Source organism: Micropterus salmoides, unplaced genomic scaffold (assembly GCF_014851395.1).
Source record: "Micropterus salmoides isolate LMB-PRFRI ecotype aquatic unplaced genomic scaffold, ASM1485139v1 Ms_hic_scaffold_1, whole genome shotgun sequence".
Classification (NCBI taxonomy): Eukaryota; Metazoa; Chordata; class Actinopteri; order Centrarchiformes; family Centrarchidae; genus Micropterus; species Micropterus salmoides.
The window spans coordinates 63,774,627-63,793,288 of record NW_024040040.1 but is presented as its reverse complement, the minus strand read 5'-3'; the positions used below and the strand labels follow the sequence as shown (position 1 = coordinate 63,793,288).

Here is an 18,662-nt window from a genome sequence, read left to right as displayed (position 1 = left end):
TCTCTCTCAGGTCAGTGATTCTCAGAGTGGAGCGTCCTCTCTCTGTTTCAAGGACCTGAACACGACCTGCATACTGGGAGTCTTTACTAAGGTCCTCAGGCTGTGAGGGATTCTGCCACTGAAGACTACGTTCAGGTCTGAACCAGAATTTAGATCTGATAGTTTCATAACTGTTGTAAGTACAAGAAATGTCCACTGATGAGCCTTTGAAGGCACAGATGCTTCTGTCAGTGTAAGTCACTCTGTTGCATGAATGACCGTGGCCACCTGAAAAATATAATAATAATTTTTATTATTATTACAAAAACTATGGTCTTTACTGCAGTAATTCACAGCTAGTTGTATTGCTGTGGATGGGGTTGCTCATCATAAAAGATACATGAAGTCATGGTCAGTGTTGGGCAGTAACGCGTTACTGTAATATTGTTGCTTTTCCCAGTAACTAGTAGTGTAACGGATTACGATTTCCAAAACAGTTATAATATTACAGTTACTAATCCAAATAACGCTGCGTTACTGTGTTCCTGAACGCATCGACGTGTTCAAGTCAGCTGTTCAGCCAAGAAGCTGAAGATAGAATGAAGAAAAGGGAGAGAGGCGTTGTTTCTACAGCAGTAAGTACTCCCATTATTGTATCACAGAATAAGATGCAAAGAACATTGTCGTGTGTTGTAAACTTTGTGCGACCAGCAAAACAATTCTACATCTAATCTATTGAAGCATCAGCTGAACAGCACAGCAACGAGAAACTTAGCCTATAGAAATAAACTCTGGCCGCTACTGCCAGTTATCACTTAATAGTGCTCTAATAAAAGTGTGCGCAGAAAAACAGTAGTTCAAAAGTCAAGAGTGAAAGATATAGTAACGTAACTAGTTACCCAGTAATAAGTAAAGTAATATTATTACTTTTTAAGGAGTAATAAGTAACTAGTACATTTACAATTTCAGCCCAACACTGGTCATGGTACAGAACATTAGTCACATTAGTAGAAGTTTGTGGAGTAAACTCACACACTGATGGAGAAGGAAAATGTCCTTTAAGGGCACATGAATAGCTGTCTCCAGGATAAAAGTAGTCTGAATAAGAAGATGCTTCTTCCTTAATTTTCTGTCCATTCTTGTACCAGATGTAGGAGGTTTGATCAGGTAGACGACAGCTGCTGAGACACTTCAGCTGTGACCATGTACAAATGTAAGTCTTGCATGATTGTGAGCTGCTCATCTGCACCTGGAAACCTGTATATGTAAAGATATAAAACAAATATAATAACTGAACTGTCAATTTCCACGTATGATAATTGGCACACTGAGATTAACAGCCAACGTACACAAATGTTACCTGTGACAGACAAAGTGACTCCAGGTGAACCAGTAAAGCTTCCACCTGGTTGGTTTGTTATGAACCTGAACTTGTACTCAGCTGAGTCGCTCTCTCTCAGGTCTGTGATTCTCAGAGTGCAGATGTTGTTAGAACAACTGTACTGCAAACGACCTGCGTACTCTGAGTCTGTTCTCAGATCCACAGGTACATCTCCATTCATCTGAGTAAACCAGAATGTTTCCTCAACTGTAGTATCACGGTCATTTATTCTGGATGGGTGTGTGTAGGTGCAGCTTATTTCCACTGTTGATCCTTTTAAGGCACAGATCTGAGTAGAGGTGTAAGTCACTCCCCAGCCATTCTGAGCCTGTATCACTGTAACACAGAGCACATCAGAAACTACAGTCAGACTCAACAACATCCGGAGACAGACTTGTGACAGGCAGATGTGTGAAGGTGGTTGTAGAAAGGTAACCTTGACCAGCTGCAAAAAGCCCAGAATCTAATTCAATGCAGTCGCTGTCACAAAGAGTTCTTCATGATTCACCTTTTAAAGCTTGAGATCATTTTGACTTAAAACTGGCTCAACACTCCGGGTGCTCTGGCTTCCTCCCACCGTCCAAAGACATGCGGACAAGGTTGATTGGCGACCCTAAATTCTCCTTAGGTGTGAATGTGAGCGTGACTGGTTGTTTTTCGCAGAGCACCTGTCCAGGGTGCACCCCGCCTCTCGCCCGATGTCAGCTGGGATTGGCTCCAGCCCCCCGTGACCCTGTACGGTTGACGATGGATGGATGGACTGACTCAACAGACCTTTTTCACAGCAGACATTTTGGCTTGTCTGTCACAATCCTGGTCTCGGTCTGTCTGTTATTTTGCCTCGTCTGCTTTGAGTTCTGATTCTTGTTTCAATATGTTTATGGCGTTGGCTTTTCCTGTCTTGTGTTAGGGAGTTTTGTTCCATGTCTTGTGTTTCCTCTGTTCAGCCTTGTTTATGTTTATTTGCATTTTCAACTTAGTTCAGTTTTTGGTTCCGTCTCATTCTGTGTTCTGGTTTTAGTTCTTCTGTGGTCAGGCTTCTGTGTCAGTTCTTTGTCTTGGTCCTCAGTTGTGTTTACTAGTTTCTTCCAGTTTTGAGTCACATGTATTTTATGTTTTGGTTTACTCATCCTGGTCCATTGTCCATTGTTTTGTGCATTATTTGTATGCTTATTTATTCATTGAGCATTTATTTCCCTTTATGTCAGAATCCGTCCTCTAGGAGGTTTTCACATAAAGTTACAAACTGCACCAAACTGTAGCCAAACAACTGGGTGTAGCTTAAACGTAACGTTAGCTCTCTAAGCGTTCGACCAGCTTATAAAAAAGCCACAGTCACGTAATGTTCCTTTCTTTATAGGTTCCATATTGACGGATGAAGTAGGATGTTGTTGTGGTGGTGTCACTGATTTTTGAGCTACCGTCATCGACAACAGAACCCTTGAATGTCTGTGTTGTACCACACGTAACAGTCTTTTTCTACGCCGCTGTTATGGAGAACCAGTCCGCTAACGTTATGTGAAGCGCACATGGTTGCAGTATTATGCGCAAATGTTGGAAAGAGCAAATGCAAAAAAATCTGTCTCAAGTCAAAGTCGAGTCTTTTGTCTGTTTTACTCAAGCAAGTCTCAAGTCTTCAAACGTGCATCGACTCGAATCAAGTCATGTGACTTGAGTCCCCCACCTCTGTTACAAAGAGTGCTAACAGAAGTATAAAGTAGTTTTGCTAACGTGTTAGGAAACAGTTGCCTGTTTATACACTACGCTGTTTACTTGCTACTTAACAGCTGATTGTTTTCTATATGTTAAATTACTGTCTACTAGTGTACATATTTTGTTACAATATGTTAGTCTTACAGGACTTCAGTCTGTGTTGTTACTATAGATTTATTCTGTCTGAGTAAGGATTATGTCTCAGGTACATACTGTATCAGTGAAGAAGTGTGTGCATTCTCTGCACCTGGGAATTTCCTGTAAAATTGTATAAACTGCTTTTTTGTACAAGAATCATTAGAGTAAAAGTTCTCGCTGAAGAAACATCTCTTTTGACTCTCATGATAGTCTTTCCCATTCTCAGGGGTGGAACATTAAGGGGGGTGTCAGGGCTCTGAAAAATAATTTGTGTATCAGATTCAGATCCCCTCTGAAATTGAACGGGTTCTTCCTTGGTCCATGCTACATCCTTCCACCAAGTTGAAGGGTGTAAATCAGAACAGTAGTTTTCTATAATCCTGCTTCCGTTTAGTTGAGCTACTTCCAGGATCCTGACGTTGTGCATCGTGGCCACAGGGCAGGGATTACTCAGACACTTGATGAAACTGAGTCTCCATTAATGGAATTTGTTTCACCTGTGTTTTTCCTGCTATGAAATGTCTGCTGTGAAAAACGGTTGTAACTTAGGAAGAAAAGTTATATAATGTTAATGCTAGTGAAAATTCTACATGTGGCCAAAATGTATATACTGTATAAAGCACTTTTATCAACGGTGATTACAAATTATTGATTTATAATCAGTTGAGCAAATTATTGATACTGAATACTGAGTAAACATAATTCACATTGAAGTTATGACAAGGAAACCGATAAAGTGGGAGACTTGGTGATCAGTGAACTAACTTAGTGGTTCCAAACCCTTTCTGTCAGACATACCCCAGGGCCCTGATGGCTTTTAAAAGTCGACACAACACAATATTGTGAACTTCAGTTTATAAAGTTTACATCTTTAACTTATAAAGGTACAGATATGTTACTGGTGTAAAAACAGCTCTCTGTTGGTCGTCTTGTACAGACGTCAGTTTAAAGAAAGAGAAGTGAATATCTGGTGTTGCAGAGATCTCGCCACAGTTCATAACATCACACATCAAATGTGCTAAATGTCTCACATTATAAATGTAGATGGACAGTACCTTGTACAGAGAGAAGGAAGACAATAAATCCACTCGCTGCTGCTGTTAAACTCATAGCTGCTCCTCACGTCTGTTAAATCAGCAGGTAGATCACATATATGAGATGTCCTGTACGTCAGTTAGTCACAATAAATATCTGTAATGAAAAAGGCAGGATGTGGTCTTTGACCAGTTTGTTTCTCTGTGGTTGGTATAGTTGGTATGATAAAAGCTGCCCTGGCTTCCTTCCTCTTTACATTATTAGGATTCATCTACAGATGAAAATCTGTAAATCTCAAGTCTGCAAGATGAAATGAAAAAATGATTATTATTCTTATTATCTTTATTATTCTTCCTGTTGTTTTGCATGATGCAGAAAGAGTTATGTTTTATGAGTGAGTCCCGGTTGTGTTTGTCTCGTGCAGGAGAAGGACAAACATTAACACGTCAGCACACGAGGAAAGCATTACACATATCTGCTGCTGGTTACACACATTTCCACTGATTCCAGTTGTTGGTCGTAACTTGCAAAGCAACACAGCAATGTGCAAACATGCAGGATTTAAAATAATCAAAGGATTCTGCCATGGATCCAACATCTTGTTCATGACTCTTGTACAGTGCTACTCTAGAGCTCAATGACTAATGCATGTTGCTAAAACAGAAAGGGGAAGTGAGGTCACTCTCACTCATTCACACATATATGTATATCTATATATATCTGTAGTCATGGTACAGCACATTAACTAAAAGGCACCACTGGATGGAGTTATGTACAACACACACAAATCTATGTTGTAAAAAAGAAAATACTCTGAATAAGAAGGATATTTTTCTTCCTTCTGACCTTTTCTTGTATCAGATGTAAGAAGGACAATGAGGTACACACCTGCTGTGTTCCCCACACTTAAATGATCCCCAGTAAGGAGACTTTAGAGACAGTCTGCTCAGCTCCTGCACATGGAGCCCTGACTCACTGACTAACAGTCAACGTCCACAAACTCTAATAGATACACAGTGACATCTGGAACTAGTTTTAACTGTTATATTAAGATAAGGCACACACATATTAAATGAACTGGTGGGTCTTGTTTGGAAATGCAAACTGTGATATAATTATGCTGATGACACATGAGCAGAAAAACACATGCAATAAAAATATATACAGATATTTAGATTATGGGACAAAATGTGTAACATAACGGACATGGACCGGTAACCTGCTTCTATTTTTGTTTATATTTTGGAATTGCACCTTATTAATATTTTATATTATGTTTGCAGTCTATATATTTGCATTTATTCCTGCTTTGTATTAGAACTGCTGCACAACAATTTCCCTCCAGATAAATAGTTCATGCCCTTCTTGAAAACTACACAGTAAATCTCCCAAAATGTTAGTTACTTCACTGTGGTCAAGATTCAAATACTTAGTTTAAAGGTTCAGTGTGTAAGTTTTAGTGATGTCTAGTGGTGAGGGTTGCAAATTGCAGTCAGCGGCTCACGGTGCATTCACATGCAAGTTGTGAAGTAGTTCTTCCAACTTCAGTGTGTTCATGTGCTCTGAAGTCTGAATGTGGAATCAACATGGATGCTACTACAAAGATGTGTTGGATTAGCATCATCAGAGCATATAAACAACACGCAGACATCTAGTTCACTCTACATGGACAGCAAACTAACCCTTATAACCATATTACAAATTACATGTTAGCAAATTATGTATAGACCAGGGCTGACCCCGAATAGTCGAAGATTCGATACTTCGATGTGAGGAGCCTGAATCGACTGTCAGTCTCACAGTCGAAGCTTCGAAAGAGCGTTATGAAATGAGGACCATACCATTTTGGTGATATGGGGGTCCTCAATTCTATTTCAGATCAGACTGAAATAGAACTACCAGTTTTCTCCCAATAAGTTAACATGCTGCCTATTACAATATACACTTCAACATATAATGCTGTAAATAAACATGTGACGCATTTTATAAATGTCTTTAAAGTGCGTGAATAAATAAATAAATAAATACAATTTTAACCCTAACCCTTAAGGAAGCACACATGTGTGGGCGTAATGTGTGTGTGTGTGTAGTGGCAGAGTAGCACCTGCAGAAGAGATGGCGCACCAGCTTCGTCGGTGTTGTGCCGAGCTGTCTGTACCTTGCAGGACGTTTGGATCATTTATCACCATTGATGAACCTCACAAAGAATTAAAACCGCAACGTGCATATACAGTTAGTTGTCAAGCACGCGTTCACACAAAACTCGGCACAAGACCGGTGAATGGCAGGCGAGCAGAGAGAAAAGGGTCAACAATAAGCTTCAGTTCAGCTGTAAATGTACAGTGTAAGTAACAGTGAGTAAGACTGCAGTCATATGATTCGATTGTCAGTTGACTATAGGCAAGACTTGACAATTCTGATTCGACTGTGTAAATCCTTAGTCAGGAACAGCCCTAGTATATACAATACATGATTTTCTACAAATTAGTAGTAAAAAGTTTTGTATACTTCTTTATGTCCCATGTACATTTTATTTCTCTTTTTGCAATAAAGATATAAGGGAGGAAAAAAATGTAATTATTCTGGCACCACATGAACGCACCATCAGTCACCTCTCCAACACGCTTTATATGCTCTTGTTCCTGGTGTCTTCTAATAAATAATAATAATAATTGGTCTATTTGGGTAAATACAAAATTAATTCTGAATAATAAACACCGGGAGTTTGTTTAAAGCTAAAATCCAAACCTTTCTGCACACTGTCGCCCTCTGCAGCAGTGAGAGGAAACTGAAATGATGATCAAACTGCAGAGTTGTTGTGGAAGCTGGCTGTTTATTTCAATCAGCCACTGCAACACATTGAAAATGATACAACTAGCAAAGTGTGACAGAGCTGGGCTTCTGTTTGATTTCAGTGTTTAAACATAGACTGTACATGCTGTGAAATACTTAGCTTCCAGTTCTACATGTTTGTTTTGATCAGACGTTATTGGCTTTCATTACCAGCACAGGTGTGATGTGAAAGGACAACCAGTGTTTCTTAAAAGCAATTTATTACATTCCATTTTGAAATAACATTTTGTATACTGAGTAAAATCCTGAACTTATGTAATGTACCTGCACAGGTAACAATGACGCTTACATTCTACTCTAATCTTGTGCTACATGCTGCTGCTGACGTCTACCTGCTGCTGCTAATGAAAACTAAAAATGAAAATGTTTGCAGTTAAAGGTAAATGTATCCTCATCCTCCACAGCCCCCTGTTCTCCACTGACTACTTCAATGCTGTACTTCTCTCTGTTTCCATCCAGGTGAGTCCCTCTGGTTACAGTTTTGGTTCAAGGCTGAGGCGTTGCTACAATCAGGATCAGACTCCAACTGATGGGGAGAGAAAACAAGATGAGAGGCAACGGCCTCATAAATGGAATTAGAACAATTTGTTTTTAAATTAAAATGAATGTATAAGTCAACAAATTATAACTCTTTGGTAGAGGAAGTTCTGTCACTGTGGCCCAACAGATTTCTCACCTCTAATGTCTCTATGGGTTCATTTGGTTCAGTGGTGGAGCTCAGAGTTTTCTTCTTCCTAAATTGAACCCAAAAAATAAATAAATAAATAAAAAGTCAATAACTCCAAAACTATGAAAGTAAATATTCAAAGATCAGTGATGGAACTGATTTATTCTTATAGTTTCACCTCATCCACAGACAAACCAGAAGCAGAGGAATCAGCATCACAACCACCAGAGTCAACCTGATGATATTTATTATCATTGTTGTTTTATCTAGAAATGGAGATAGACAGTTATTAGATAAACTGTTCTGGACCTCATTAGGAAGTAGTAGGGTTTAATTCATGAATCACTTTGCCAGGTGATGCTCTTCTGTTAATCAACCAAGTAGTGTCATGGAGAAACGTACCTGCTAAAACAATCAGATGTAAGGTGGAGTTATGACGTCCTTTTCTGTTCTGGGCTTCACAGTAATAATTCCCACTGTGTTCAGCTCTGAAGTCAGTGATGGTGAAGTTCTGTCCTGATGCTTTTGGTGAGTCTTCATTCTCCTTGTACCAGGTGTATTTAGCTGCTGGGTTAGCATCACTGCTGCAGGTCAGAGTCACTGAACTGTTCTCCACTATCTCAGCAGAGGGACTCACTGACACAGAGGGAAGCTTTGGAGCATCTGGAGGAGAGATGAACATGAATTAGTTTCCGGTCAAACAAAGTTGTTGTTTTGAGTGCCTCCTACTGGGAGGGGCACCAAAGAGAAACATTAATAACACAGTATATGTCATAATTTATTTGGTTCCTTATCTACTAACGGTCCACTTGATAATGACATGGTAGGGGAGAAACTGTGTAGCAACTTACTATAACATTTAGTGAAAAATACAATATTAACACGTTTTACTACATCAGGATGGACAAGAGAGGCATTTGCATGGTGAATTACTCCTCTATTAAAGCTGTAGCTTTGTAACAAGGAAAATATCAATGGATAAACTACAAAAGAAAGCATGACAGATCTAAACCAAAAATATAGCAGGTCATAAAAAGCATCGACAAATGAGAACACAATATATTTTCACAAAACTTTATCATGAAATAGACTAGAGGTTCAGACTGTCAGGTTTTTCTAAATATAATACTTTGATTGCCATATTATGCATGTTGAAAGAGACACTGGTCCCTGCAGTCACTCCTCCTCTCCACACAGTCTCAGTCAGGCTAACAGAGTAGGTATCTTTGTCCTGGTAGTTGTTTGTAGGTTTATTGCCAATGTTGTGTCTCGGGAAGAAACCTCCGGTGCATCCAGAGAGTATTCACAGTGTATTCACATAGCCTTATTCCAAAATGGATGAAAGTCAAAATTGTACAAACAATACCCCTTAATGACAAGGTGAAAGATGTTTTTTTTAATCTTTGCAAAATGATTTAAAATGAAAAACAAAAAAAGCACATGTACATTAGCATTCACAGCTTGCTTAAGACTTTGTTGAAGCATCTTTGGCACCAATTACAGCCTCAAGTCTTTGAGTATGATGCTACAAACTATTTTTGGGCAGTTTCTCTCATTCTTCTTTGCAGGAATTCTCAAGCTCCAACAGGATGGATGGGGATCGTCGGCGCACAGTCCTGCCACTGCAAAACATCCCCACAGCATGATGCTGCTACCACTATGCTTCATTGTATGGATGGTATTGGCCAGGTGATGAGGTGATGAGATGGTCAAAGTGACCAGCAGGTTCTTGGTCACCTCCCTGACAATGGCCCTTCTTCCTCCAGCTCTAGGAAGAATCCTGGTGGCTCCAAGCTGCCTTCTTTTACGGATGATGGAGGCTACTGCGCTCATTGGGACCTTTAACGCTGCAGAAATGCTTCTGAATCCTTCCCCAGATCGGTGGTCTACAGACAAATCCTTGGACTTCATGGCTTGGTTTGTGCTCTGACACTGTTAACTGTGGGATTGTTGAGTCCAATCAAGTTATAGAAACATCTCAAGGATGATCAGTGGAAAGAGGATGTACCTGAGCTCAATTTTGAGTGTCATGCCAAAGGCTGTGAATACTTATGTACATGTGCTGTTTTGTTTTTTATTTATAATAAATAAAAAAATATTTCAAACAAATTTCTTTCACGTTTTCGTTTGAGGTACTGTTTGTAACGCTGTAACATAACAAAATGTGGAAAAATTGAAGTGCTGTGAATTCTTTGTGATTTTTTAAAATGTTTTTTTTTTTTTTTGTGCGATACACTTGAGTTTAATGTTATGTGAGATATCAGATCAGTCCAATCAGCTGCAGCGTCCAATAAATATAACGGCTACCCGAAAAGGCGGCGTGTCGGTCATTAAAAGACTTCCACGAAGGAAGTCTTTTCTGATAGACAATACAAAGGTTGTTTTTACTGAATCATATTCATCTTATATGAAAATCTTCAGCCAAAACAAAATAGCCTACAGTAAACAACAGAATAATAGAACATGATCCACAAGGGGATAACGTAACAAGCAACAAAGGCTTTAAATAAAAATCTTTATACATTTTAACTGTTAAATACTTCAGACTATATAATACTTCAATGTAATGTATGATTTATATTGAAATGTTGTATTTGTGAATGTAATATTTTTCATATAGGCCAGAGGTCACTAATAGGCGGACCGCGGTCCGGATCTGGACCCAGCCGCCTTCCTCTCCGGACCGCTGACCTACAGCCCATTTATTATTGAGACTTACTACCTCGTGACGGAGCGTTTCTATTTTAACCCGCGCAGCTTTTCTAGCATTTACTGTACTGGTTTAGAGGACCAGGAAACTCACAGACCAATCGCATGTGCTCCAATCGTCTCATGTGACGCTGCCCAGCCAATCAAATCTGTGCATACCGATGCTTGTGAGTCGAGTCCGCGAGATTCACCAGAGACGTTTTGTAAACACACCCGAATTGAGGAGACGAAAGATAAAAGAGATTTCACATGACTTTTAATCAAGAATGTACAGATTTTTACATGTACATTCCTCCCACGGGCAGTTCAAAAGCAGAATATCTCATAGATCTCCAATATGCTAGCTGGAGCTCACGTTTCTCACTGAACAACAGAAAGTAGGAAAGTGGTAGCTCTGTAAGAGGAAATGAAAGAGAAGAGGAGGCATTACAGCTGTTCATTTGTGTGTTTATTATAAAATTGGTTAAGACTACACTTCATCACTTCAAGCTACACTTTTTATTACATTTTTTCTAAAAATTAGGCACTTTGATTTAGTTTACTTAAATTTAGAATTTATTATTTGAATAGTTATTTATTATCCTTCCAGTTTGATGTGAAAACTGACTGAAATATTATTTGATTTGACAGTCCGTTGTTGACTAAAAACATGTGTTGATACAACTATAGGTTATAGTACTGAATGATAACGTTCGTCGTTTTGATGTTCCGGACCTTTGCTTCGGGAAATTTTCTCTAACTAGACCTCTTTGTATTCTAATTGAATACCCCTGATATAGGCTAATAAAAAGGTTCAAATATATAGGCTTTTCTTTATCAGTCTTCTCATGAAAGACTATAACATTTCTTTTTCGTAAATCTAAAGTCATGTTCTTAAAGAAATATTCAACACAAACACAAAATTACTGAAAAATGCTTTGAGTTTTGTTATTGCAAAAAACACACTTTTCCTCAACATGAATGCTGAATCTCAATACAATTGTTTATTTGATACACATATAATAGCAGTGAGGGCAGCGGTAACGTCAGATCCTATTTACGCTGGGGGGAAAGGGTAGTTTGTCCGAAAGTTGGCTGCTACATTTAACGCGGGTTAGGGAACTCGATTTGGTTGTGAGCGTCCAACCAGAGTTCACTTCGTCTCAGAGTGGAAGTGGGGAGGGTGTTGTTTCGGAAAGGCCCAACAGCTTTGGCGGCCTGCAAGATGGCGGAGCGGAACAACTTCCAGTTCAAGCGAGGATCAAGGAGCGAGGAAACGACAAATAAGAGACTTGAGAACCACCCTGTGTTTCTGTCTGTCCATCACCCTGCCTGCCTGTGTCTGTCTGCTGTCATTATTAGGATCACCTGTCTGTGCTCCCACCCTCCTCACGGTGCTTAAATGTGTGTCACTTCTGTTCAGCTCTTGCTGGTTCGTTGTATGTTCAACCCCTGCTGTGTGTCTTGCTTGTCTGTCTGCTTTACCCTTTGTTCTCTTACACCGTGGATTATTCTTTGTTTTGGACTTTTTGCTGCTCTGCAGACAACCTCTGTTTATGGATTACCTTGTTATTTTTATGGGACTCCCTTTTTGTTAATAAATTCTCAAAGAGACTGTATCTGTCTCGTCTGCTTGTCCTCCATTTGGGTCCTAAAACCTGCTCCTGCCTGCACACATGACAAACCCTGACACAATGTTTAAATCCAATATTTTTTCAGGTTATGCCACTCTGCTCTGCTATTCTCCTTTGCTGAAAGCCCCCGCCCACCACCGGGCAATCATTTTACCTTTCTCAGAAGACAGTGCACATCTGTGGAATTACAAAAAAACAGCCCATAACCCAACAAGTAACAAATAATGCTCTGGTGAATATAATAGTAGGTAGAATTTAAAAAATCTGAAATGATCCTTTAAACCCCTTGTGATACTACTTTAGAACTTGATAGTCTAAGCTCATCAGAAATTTACATCTGTAATTAAACACATCGTGTGTCGAAGTGCTTTGCTGATGTTTTGTACTTACACTGGACATCTATGGATACAGATGTGGAGTTGATCTGGCCATACTCATTCTCAGCCTTGCAGTGGTAGATCCCGCTGTCCTTAGAGCTGATAGAGGTGAAATGATAAATGTCCTCTGGTCCCTGAATCAGTGTTTGGTTCTCCTTGTACCAGGTGTATTTAGCTGCTGGGTTAGCATCACTGCTGCAGGTCAGAGTCACTGAACTGCCCTCCACTATCTCAGCAGAGGGACTCACTGACACAGAGGGAAGCTTTGGAGCATCTAGGGACAAAAGAAAGACAACTTCAATCAATCTTTGTTTACAGGTCTGTTTTAAGCATGGTTTGCCACAAGCTCGGAGGAGCAATACAGTAATAATTCAGTCATTGTTTTGATGTCCTTACTTTGTTATCTGCCTGGTTTAGTAATCCTGCTTCATGAGTAAGGCTGTTGTTGCCTCTACAAAGCTAGCTAGCAGGCTACAACAGTCACTAACAGACTTGTACATGAAACTTGGCCACAGGTTTTCTCTTCACGACCCTTTTCTATGAAGAAACTTGGGGGCTTCTTACATGAATAAAAAATAAAAACTGACCTCAAAACTTCTCACATTGTGGGCAAAACATTATTTCTTCAGTTCGTTGCTGGAACCTCACATTTTGGCAAGTACCATTACAATTCACATTGGTTTACTTAGAGGGGAGCTGCATGCAATGTCCATGTGGTTGGCACTGCAGTCTCTATTTATTACTCACTGTTACATTTAGAGCTAAACTGAGGCTTATTATTTCTCTCTGCTCGCCTGCCGTTCACCGGTCTTGTACCGAGCTGTGCGGGAGCGCGTGCCTCACAACTAACTGTACATGCACGTCGCGGTACTGTTTAAAAGCGATATAATATTCTTTCTGAGGTTCATCAGCGGTGATAAATGATCCAAACGTCCCGCGAGGTGCGGACAGCTCGGCACAACACCGGTGAAGCTTGAGGCTCCGTCTCTTCAGCAGGTGTTCCTCTGCCACTACACCTACACACACATACACATTACGCCCACACATGCGCGCTGACGCCCCCGACCTTAGGGTTAGGGTTACAATTTTGGATTTATTCATGCACTTTAGAAACATTTATTAAAAGCTTCTTTCTTTTCACATGTTTATTTACAGCATTATATGTTGAAGTGTATATTGTAACAGAATGAACATCAATTACTTAAATATTAGAATATGTAATCAGAGACGATTCATTCATTCTGTGTTTGTTTATTAGACAGATAGGGAAGGGAAGTCACACATCTGGCTAAAACTAAATTCAAGTATCAGCATGGAAATTTATCTTTGTGCAATTTATGTCCCACCAATAAAATCGACATATTGAGGAAATATTTAGCAATCGCCTCACAGAAATCACCCACTTTAAAGTCCAGGGAAATCTGTTTCTATGTAGAGACCTGAATGCAAGAACTGGTACTGAACCGGATATTGTTGACCCACAATGTAATAATCACGTGTTTGGCCAGACCCCTTAGTAAATCTCCAATTATCACTCACAGAAACAACCTTGATAGTGTGACAAACAGTAGTGGTACAGGGGCTGCTACACCTCTGTCGAGCCTCAAGTCTGTACTTTCTTGACTGTAGGATCAGAGGAGACTCTTTAGGGAGATTTACATACTCTTCTGCTCTTGGGTGTAATGTAGTGGACTATGCAATCACTGACATGGACCCCTCCACTTTCAACGCATTCAGTGTCAGACAGCAAACAGCACTCTCAGACCACAACCAAATAAATGTGTTTCTGTTTCCATTGCTCCTCTGTAAAAGCTGGGAGCATGTGGGACGACCATGTCAGGTTCTCTGTGACGTTGATTCCCAGGAACTTGATCTATTCACCCGCTCTATTAATAAGAGTAAGACTGAAGGACAGTCAGGAAAGACTAACTGATGGCAGAAAAGAGTGCACTGGGGGTGGAGAGGCTAGTTACCCTTTCCACATGCCCATGAAGAAAAGCCCTCCTTTCATGGACGCCCCAACCAACTACAAGAAAGATACAGAGAAAACAGCCCGGTGGTCCATTGAGAGGCGGGACAAGGTGGATCTCTCTGACAAACTCATGGCCTCCTCTATCATGAAGCTCTCTGATGGCTTCGTGAAGATAGACCAATGACCAGTTTGCATACTGCCTGAGAAAATAATGTTTCTCGTTTACTGATGGATTTGTTTTTGTGGTGCCGAAATTTTTTTTCGGTGTTGGCGAATTATAAAAAACCCCACTTAATATTACCAGTTTTTTTTTTTGTAATACAACTTGACCAGCGGCAGCGATAGCAAGCTTTTTTAATAGCAGGAGAATCCACACAACAGGCGCGTCTCACTCTCTCCTGCAGTGCCGCCGCTCGAGGCGCGTCAAATATGACATCCAGACTTTTGTCAAACAAGATTAGGCCCATTAAAGTTGAATCTGTCACAGGGCAGCCACAGTCACTCAGACCGTAGACCGTCGGCCTCCCTTCTTGTTTTAACCTGATGGCATGATCTCTGTCATCACGTGCAATTGATTGCATGCATACACACATCAACACAGCGGTCAGTCAGTGCGCGAGTGTGCGTAGAAAAAATGCACAGGAGAACGAGAGAAAGAGAAAAGGCAGAGCTGAGATGGAGAAAAGAGCCCTTAAATGCTGTGAAATTACAGATATGTTGATGATTAAGGGACATGGTGGTGTTTAAAAAAGAACACAAACTACTAGCAGGGCTGCCCTTATGTCACATCATATCGTCATATCACAACTAGGCTGCCTTTCCAGAGTTGATTCTATGTTTTATTATAGCCTAAGTACTCATGCTATAAGAAAGCAGAAGATGCGTTTGTATGGGAATAATCCACTAAAATAAAGACCTGTGTACTCCTTTCGGGTGGAAGTATCTCCAGTTACTCAGAGGTACCAGAGGTTCATGATGATCAACACAAATCCAGTCAGAGCACTGAGGAAATGCAGATCCAAAACAAACAATCCAAAAGTGCACAAAAATGATACAGGCCTATAAAGTTTTTATCCTGCTGCTTTAATTGTGGATTTTTTCTTAGACAAAAATAATTTATTATTCTTTTCTCTTGTTTCTAATGCAAATCATTTTCTTCTCTGTATTAAAGTTTTGTTAAAAACAGTGTTTCTGACAAAAATGTCAGTTTAGTTTTTCTCTTTTCAAATCATCTTTAACATCCCATGCAGCACTTTCATTATACACCATAAGAAGCGGGAGGAGCGCGTGAGGCCGGCCAGCCGCCCGCTCACAGAGCCCTCTGGTCCCGCCGTCACACAGACCGCTGCAGCAACAACGGCAGAGGAAAACACAGCTGGAAGCTTTTCATACCGCTTATCTGTCTTTCCATTCTGAGGAATGTTGAAATGTTTTAACTTATGAAAGAGAAAGCTGTGTGGATCGCTGGTGTGTGTGTCGCATTGAACATTACGTCGACGTATGACGACAAGCTACGTACTATCTCTGGGTACTATCTGTAACGAAAACGGAGCAGGGCCGAGTAGAGTCGAGTCTATCGATTTGCGCTCTGGTAGAATTTTTCGGTGAAGGCAGCATAGATTAGTCCTAAAAGACGATGCTACTCCGACTCTGTTTGGGCCTGGAAATTCACAATCACAACCTGTAAGTATGCTTTATCGGTTGTGAATTATATTTAAAATAAACACGGCAATGTAACTTCAGACTGTTCAAGTGCGGAGTTGTTGTAAACGTTGGCCAACACAGCTAAAGTTATAGCTATAATGCTAATGTTACACCTGATGTGAAAGCTACTGAGCAAACGTTCAAATTGTTTGGCCAATTTTGATGTAAAATTGAGTTGAAATATGGTGATTTTTGTAGTGCTTTATGGTAAGATGTGGAACAATGATGTTGTGTGGTTGTGGACTTGTGAGTAACTTTTACCATCTGCTAGGTTTCGGTCGCAGACTGAAGACTTTGATTTGGATCACACTACCTTGTTTCTTACGACCCGCCCTTCTCTGCTTCTGATTGGCTAGTAGTCCTTACCTGGGAACTACGCATGTGCAACTCCCAGCAAAGATTTTGTACAAGTAAGATGCATCACTCTGTAGCTCAAGAGCGGAGCGTACAACACAGGGTGAAAAGAGGAGCTGCAGCAATGTGCAGTATGAGAAAAATATGGTGTTTTTTGAAAATGAAACCATGTAAACCTGTTCTGGTAAGATTTTGAACCTGAAAATGAGCAGAATACCACCTCTTTAATAGACTACATCTTTTCAAAAGAGGAGCTTTACACACAACCTTATCAGAGCGAATGACAATATTAGGATTTCTTACTACTAAGATGTCTGTCGAGTCTGTGAGGAATAAATCTTCAGAAACTTTACTCCATTATAAAGTTTTACAATGAAAAATGAATTATTACGGTATAGAATACTCTAATATGGTTATGTCTGAAATTATAATAGTATTGTGCATAAGCATGTTTTTTTCCTGACACAGTGGAGTAAACTCACACACTGAAGGAGAGCAGAAATCCTCATGTCCTTTTACAGCACAGGAGATGATGTCTCCAGGATAAAACTGATCTTTATAAGAAGATGTCTCCACCCTTTCCATTTTCTGTCCGTTCTTGAACCAGACGTAGGAAGAACGATCAGGAAGACGACAGCTGTTGTGACAAAGCAGCTCTGCCTCAGTATAATTCTTGTAGACTGTTGATCTGATCACCTGCACCTGGAGATCTAAATCTGTGGAGAAAAAACAGAAATATTTGAAATATTCTTTTTGTAATAATGAATCACACAGACATACACAGAGATTTAAACAACAAAATATTGTGACCATCATCTAATCACTGAATCACACATACAGTTCTTTCCCAGGATCACTATTCAGCACATTCACTTGTCATCAGATAGTTTAAATGTGCTGTTACAGTTTGTGTTCATCAGTACCTGTGACAGTCAGAGTTGTACCAGGTAAACTACTCCACCATTCAAAGCTCCATGTGTTGAATTTGAAGTGATACTCAGCTGAGTCGCTCTCTCTCAGGTCAGTGATTCTCAGAGTGGAGCGTCCTCTCTCTGTTTCAAGGACCTGAACACGACCTGCATACTGGGAGTCTTCACTAAGGTCCTCAGGCTGTGAGGGATTCTGCCACTGAAGACTACGTTCAGGACTGAACCAGAATTTAGATCTGATAGTTTCATAACTGTTGTAAGTACAAGAAATGTCCACTGATGAGCCTTTGAAGGCACAGATGCTTCTGTCAGTGTAAGTCACTCTGTTGCATGAATGACCGTGGCCACCTGAAAAATATAATAATAATTTTTATTATTATTACAAAAACTATAGTCTTTACTGCAGTAATTCACAGCTAGTTGTATTGCTGTGGATGGGGTTGCTCATCATAAAAGATACATGAAGTCATGGTCAGTGTTGGGCAGTAATGCGTTACTGTAATATTGTTGCTTTTCCCAGTAACTAGTAGTGTAACGGATTACGATTTCCAAAACAGTTATAATATTACAGTTACTAATCCAAATAACGCTGCGTTACTGTGTTCCTGAACGCATCGACGTGTTCAAGTCAGCTGTTCAGCCAAGAAGCTGAAGACAGAATGAAGAAAAGGGAGAGAGGCGTTGTTTCTACAGCAGTAAGTACTCCCATTATTGTATCACAGAATAAGATGCAAAGAACATTGTCGTGCGTTGTAAACTTTGTGCGGCCAGCAAAACAATTCTACATCTAATCTATTGAAGCATCAGCTGAACAGCACAGCAACATGAAACTTAGCCTATAGAAATAAACTCCAGCCGCTACTGTCAGTGATGCATCCACTCGTGGGGAGTGGCGTTAAGCAACGTTGTGTTTCGTAAAATAACTTAATAGTGCTCTAATAAAATTGTGCGCAGAAAATATAGAGTAACGTAACGAGTAACGTAAATAGTTACTTTTATCACCTGGTAATAAGTAAAGTATTACTTTTTAAGGAGTAATAAGTAACTAGTACAATTACAATTTCAGCCCAACACTGGTCATGGTACAGAACATTAGTCACATTAGTAGAAGTTTGTGGAGTGAACTCACACACTGATGGAGAAGGAAAATGTCCTTTAAGGGCACATGAATAGCTGTCTGCAGGATAAAAGTAGTCTGAATAAGAAGATGCTTCTTCCTTAATTTTCTGTCCATTCTT

The 18,662-nt window shown here is 40.0% G+C and overlaps 1 protein-coding gene and 1 long non-coding RNA gene across 2 annotated transcripts in view; both read right to left on the bottom strand.

Annotated features, from left to right (window-relative positions):
• The window catches only part of LOC119898138 (B-cell receptor CD22-like), a 509,835-nt gene that overhangs the window by 12,310 nt on the left and 478,863 nt on the right, over positions 1-18,662 (bottom strand). The window contains exon 4 of the mRNA XM_038712314.1: positions 12,479-12,739. Within this exon, the coding sequence (XP_038568242.1) occupies positions 12,479-12,739 (261 nt within the window). The remainder of the gene's footprint in view (positions 1-12,478; positions 12,740-18,662) is intronic.
• On the bottom strand, positions 7,060-8,218 carry LOC119899204. Its single transcript, XR_005443746.1, has 4 exons — positions 8,169-8,218; positions 7,945-8,032; positions 7,776-7,833; positions 7,060-7,625 (listed from the first exon to the last, which is right to left on the bottom strand). It is a non-coding gene; the product is annotated as an uncharacterized LOC119899204 (long non-coding RNA).